The sequence below is a fragment of the Urocitellus parryii genome, chromosome 3 (assembly GCF_045843805.1).
Source record: "Urocitellus parryii isolate mUroPar1 chromosome 3, mUroPar1.hap1, whole genome shotgun sequence".
In the NCBI taxonomy this organism is placed as follows: domain Eukaryota; kingdom Metazoa; phylum Chordata; class Mammalia; order Rodentia; family Sciuridae; genus Urocitellus; species Urocitellus parryii.
The window spans coordinates 205,508,026-205,511,824 of NC_135533.1; the positions used below are offsets into that span (position 1 = coordinate 205,508,026).

The following is a 3,799-nucleotide window of genomic DNA, read 5'->3' on the forward strand; positions in this document are numbered from 1 at the left end:
CTGGAAACAACTTGTGCAATTGTCAGTGACCATGGTGACCCAGGGCCCCGAGAAGGGGAAGGCGAGGGGTGGCAGGAGAAGCTTTCAGGGAGATGCACCTTGTCACCCGAGTGAGACATTTGGGGTGGGGTACAGAGGTGTCCCCTTGCTTACAAGGTAGATTACTGGACTAGCCTCTTCCCACCATCCAAGCAGGGGTTTTACTGTCTGCCATGATTTTTTTTTTTTTTTTTTTTTGCACCAGGGAACCTACAGGGGAGGGTCTCATGACGTTTCCATGCAAGTCCCAGGTGGGTCACTGCAAAAAGCCACTGATTTCCTGTAGTGAGACTTAGAAACCCTCGGGAGGCATCCAGACCAGACTAGCACCCTAATTCCAGCACGCCATGGCTCGCTCCCTTTGGGTCTCGGTTTCCTCACCTGAAAAAGAGCTCAGCTCCATGCATCGTCGCAAAGGTGACCTTCATTTTTTTTCCCCTAGCAGATTGGGGAAGTCATCTCAAAAAAATCTGGCTAAAAAGGCAGGAGTAGGAAAAGGTGCAGCATGTCAGCACTTTACACACACACACACACAAAAAAAAAAAAAAAACAAAAAAACCCCCTGCACACTAAGTTTGGCTAAACCTCAGAAACTTCCAGAAAAAGGTAAAGCTTTTTTTGGGCCCAGCAGAGGCCACGTCAGTAGGGCGCGAGCACTTTCCCCAGCTCTGGGGAAAAGGAGGCAATTTATGGCTCAAGGAACAACCTTAAAATAACCCACCCTCAGCCCTAAAATGCAGTGTTTAAATTTATAGAAAAACCCACAGGTTCCTGGCAGCTGGGTGCTGCAGCTGGTGATCTTGGAGCCAGTGGGGACAGGGCGAGCTTCACACTGTGCCTCGGCCAAAGCTGCCTGCTCCCCCGCCAGCCCCTCCCAAGTGTCCCCAGATTCCAAACAGCCAGACCAGTGCTGTGATTTTTTTTTTCAAAAGATGCAAAACTTTTCTTTTTAATTAAAAAAAGCGCCTTATAAAAACGAGGCAGCCCAAAAGCCCGCCTGTCTCCCTTATGTACAGTAATACAATATCTGTCACAGTCACTATGTACAATATTATAAAAAATACCGCAGACAGTACAAAGGAAGGCTGTTCTCTCTCACGAAGCATCAAGCCTCGATCCTCTAGTGTCGACCCGTGGGAGGGAAGGGGACACTTAATTATTGCACCATTTTTGAAAACAGAACTCGTCGAAGAGAAGAGGATAGTGTCCTCTCCCACTGGGTCTTTAGTCACGGATAGGGGCTGGGGTGGTGGCGTTGTCATTGTCCTGGGGCGGCGACAGAAGCCCCTCCGTGGCCACACAGTCCAGCCCGGTCCTCAGGGTCCAATAAATACAGTCACAGTTTGGGAGGGCCGTGCCCGGCACGTGGGACCCGCCACGGCCGCGCGCGGAGAGGCGGGGGTGTCCCGGCTACATGTGCCGCTTCATGTGCAGCGCCAGGTGGTCGGAGCGCGAGAAGGCGCGGTCACACAGGTGGCACTGGAAGGGCCGGTGGCCCGTGTGCTTGCGGTAGTGGCGCGTGAGCTCATCTGAGCGCGCGAACTTCCAGCCACAGCCTTCCCAGTTGCAGTGGTAGGGCTTCTCACCTGCGGGGAAGGGACAGCGAGTGAGCCTCAGTTTCCCCGCCTGGACACAGCATGCAGGCCACCGTAGCGCCTCCTCCAGCGCGCACCTGTCCCCAGCCCTAACCCTCATGCCTGCCCACGTTTTGAACCCCTAAGAGCCTTAATCCACACGCCCTCCACCTTCTGATCCTCACTCACCCTGGAAGTCCAGTGGGCAGTGCCCACTCCCCAGGGTTTCCAGCCACGCCCCCAGGAGTGTTCTAAAGGGTCCCGAGCCACACCCCCAGAGGGGACTTGAGCGTGCACCCCCTCCCTAACATTCCCAGTCGGCAGACAGGTCTCTTGAGTGCTAAGTGCACACCCTCTCCCCAGCTTCCTAAGCCTCGACCCTGGGGAACCCTAAGTGTGCACAGCGTCCTGGGCAGTCCCCCTACCCACGTCCCACGACATTTCCTAAGTGTGATCCCCCTCCCCAACCTCCTGAGACGCCCTGCCCAGGCCCCAACTGTGAGTTTTCGCTCGCTCTCCCCAGTCTCCTGGCCACGCCCCTTGGGGAGGGTTCCGGAGTGTGCGCCCCCTCCCCAGATCTTGAGCCTCGACCCCAGGGCGTTCCCAGCTCCTCTTCTCGCCCACGCCAGAGAACGCGTCTCCCCGGCGCGCGGCACCCCCGCCTCCCGCGCCGAGCACCCACCTGTGTGCGTGCGCAGGTGCGCCTTGAGGTGCGAGCTCTTGGTGTACGTCTTGCCGCAGCCCGCGTAGCTGCAGGTGTGGGTGGCGGTGCGCTTGCGCGGCCAGGAGCGGCGACCGCGCTTGGGCTTGGCCTCCAGCAGCTCCAGCGGGGACGCGGGGGGTGTCAGCAGACCTCGGGCGGCGGGTGGCGCCAGGCCCAGGGCGGCGGCGGCCGCGGCCGCGTCGTCAAAGAGACCGAAGGCGGCGGGCGCCGGTGGGCCGTAGTGCAGACCCGGGCCCGGCGCGCCGTAGCCGGGGCCACCAAAAGGGGGCGGGAACGCGGCGCGCGGGCCGGGTGCCTGCAGACGCGCGGGGCCGTCGGGGCTGAGCGGCGGCGTGTCGGGCGGTGGCGGGGGTCGCCCTCCGGGGCCTCGCAGGCACGCGGCTGCCGGGCCCGGGGCGCCCTCGCGCTTGAGGCCCCGTGGCCCGCGGGTCAGGGCGGGCGCGCAGCCGTAGCCGCCGCCGCCGTCCACCTCGGGGGGCTCGGCCTTGACCAGCCGGCCCGGCGGCGCGAGTAGGAAGCGGCCGTGCAGCGCGGGCCCCGGGGGCGCGTCCAGCTCCGGCCGCAGCAGCTCCGACACCAGGCCGCCCGTCGGGGTGCCGTAGGGCGGCGGCGCGCCGGGCTCGGGGTAGTAGAACGCAGGCGGCGGGGGCGGCGGCGGCGGCGGCTCCGGGGCGGCCTCAGCGCCCAGGCCGTCCAGCCCCATGGACAGGATGAAGTCCAGCACGCTGTTGAGGTCGTCGTCGGCACCGCCGGCCTCGGGCTCGGGGCGCTGCCAGCGCTGCGGGCGACAGGGCGAGGGGGCGCGGGCGTGAGCGCGCGGAGGGCTGGGGGGACGCCCGCGGCGCCGCCGCCCGAGTTCTACCACCTGGAGCCCGCGACCCCCGCCGCCCGCGCTCTGCTACCTGGAGCCCGCGGTTTCCGCCCCGACTCTCCACTACCCGCAGCCTACGTTCTAGGGTCCCTCCGGAGCCCGCCGCCCGCGGTCCCCGCCGCCCTCACCTCCTGGAGGCCGCGCTCGCGGCACGGGCTGGCGAAGGTGGAGAAGGACGGCAGGATGGGTTCGCTCAGCGTCATGGCTGGGACCCGGGGGACGCGGGCTGGGGACCCGAGAGCGGCTGGCGGGGCGAGGGCGGGGACGGCGCAGTGGGCCGCGGCCGGCCGCCCGGGCCTTATAGGCGCGGCGCGCGCGGGGGCCGGGCCAAGGCGGCGGCGGCGGAAACGCGTCCCGGATGGGGACGAGCTCGGGCGCAGCCTAAATTTAGCCGCGGTATATAAGCCGGCGGGCGGCGGCGGCCGTGGCCACTGCGGCCGCCCGGGCCCCGCGCGCAGGTCCGGCCCCTCGCGCGCCGCCAGGCCGCGCCCCCCGCCGGCCCGCCCCCGGCGTCTCCCGGGCGACGGCGACAACACGCGCCGCACAACAGCAGCGGGCGCCCGGGATCCCCCCTGCGTCAGGGCCCTGCGG

At 65.5% G+C, this 3,799-nt stretch overlaps 1 protein-coding gene across 1 annotated transcript; it reads right to left on the reverse strand.

The window, feature by feature from the left end:
• Nucleotides 1-1,007: 1,007 nt before the first annotated feature.
• On the reverse strand, nt 1,008-3,473 carry Klf2 (KLF transcription factor 2). The gene is made up of 3 exons (XM_026389943.2): nt 3,337-3,473; nt 2,296-3,115; nt 1,008-1,625 (listed from the first exon to the last, which is right to left on the reverse strand). Exons 1-3 carry the CDS (start codon nt 3,409-3,411, stop codon nt 1,450-1,452), a joined length of 1,071 nt encoding a protein of 356 aa, XP_026245728.1. The 5' UTR covers nt 3,412-3,473; the 3' UTR covers nt 1,008-1,449.
• Nucleotides 3,474-3,799: the final 326 nt, after the last annotated feature.

Bases quoted from the DNA above. Each gene is read 5' to 3' on its own strand.
- Klf2 (XM_026389943.2), bottom strand. From the start codon at position 3,411: ATGACGCTGAGCGAACCCATCCTGCCGTCCTTCTCCACCTTCGCCAGC. The intron at 3,116-3,336 runs GTGAGGGCGGCG...TGTCGCCCGCAG, and splicing joins GCGAGCGCGGCCTCCAGGAG to CGCTGGCAGCGCCCCGAGCC. The intron at 1,626-2,295 runs GTGGGTGCTCGG...CCTTCCCCGCAG, and splicing joins GCACCTGCGCACGCACACAG to GTGAGAAGCCCTACCACTGC.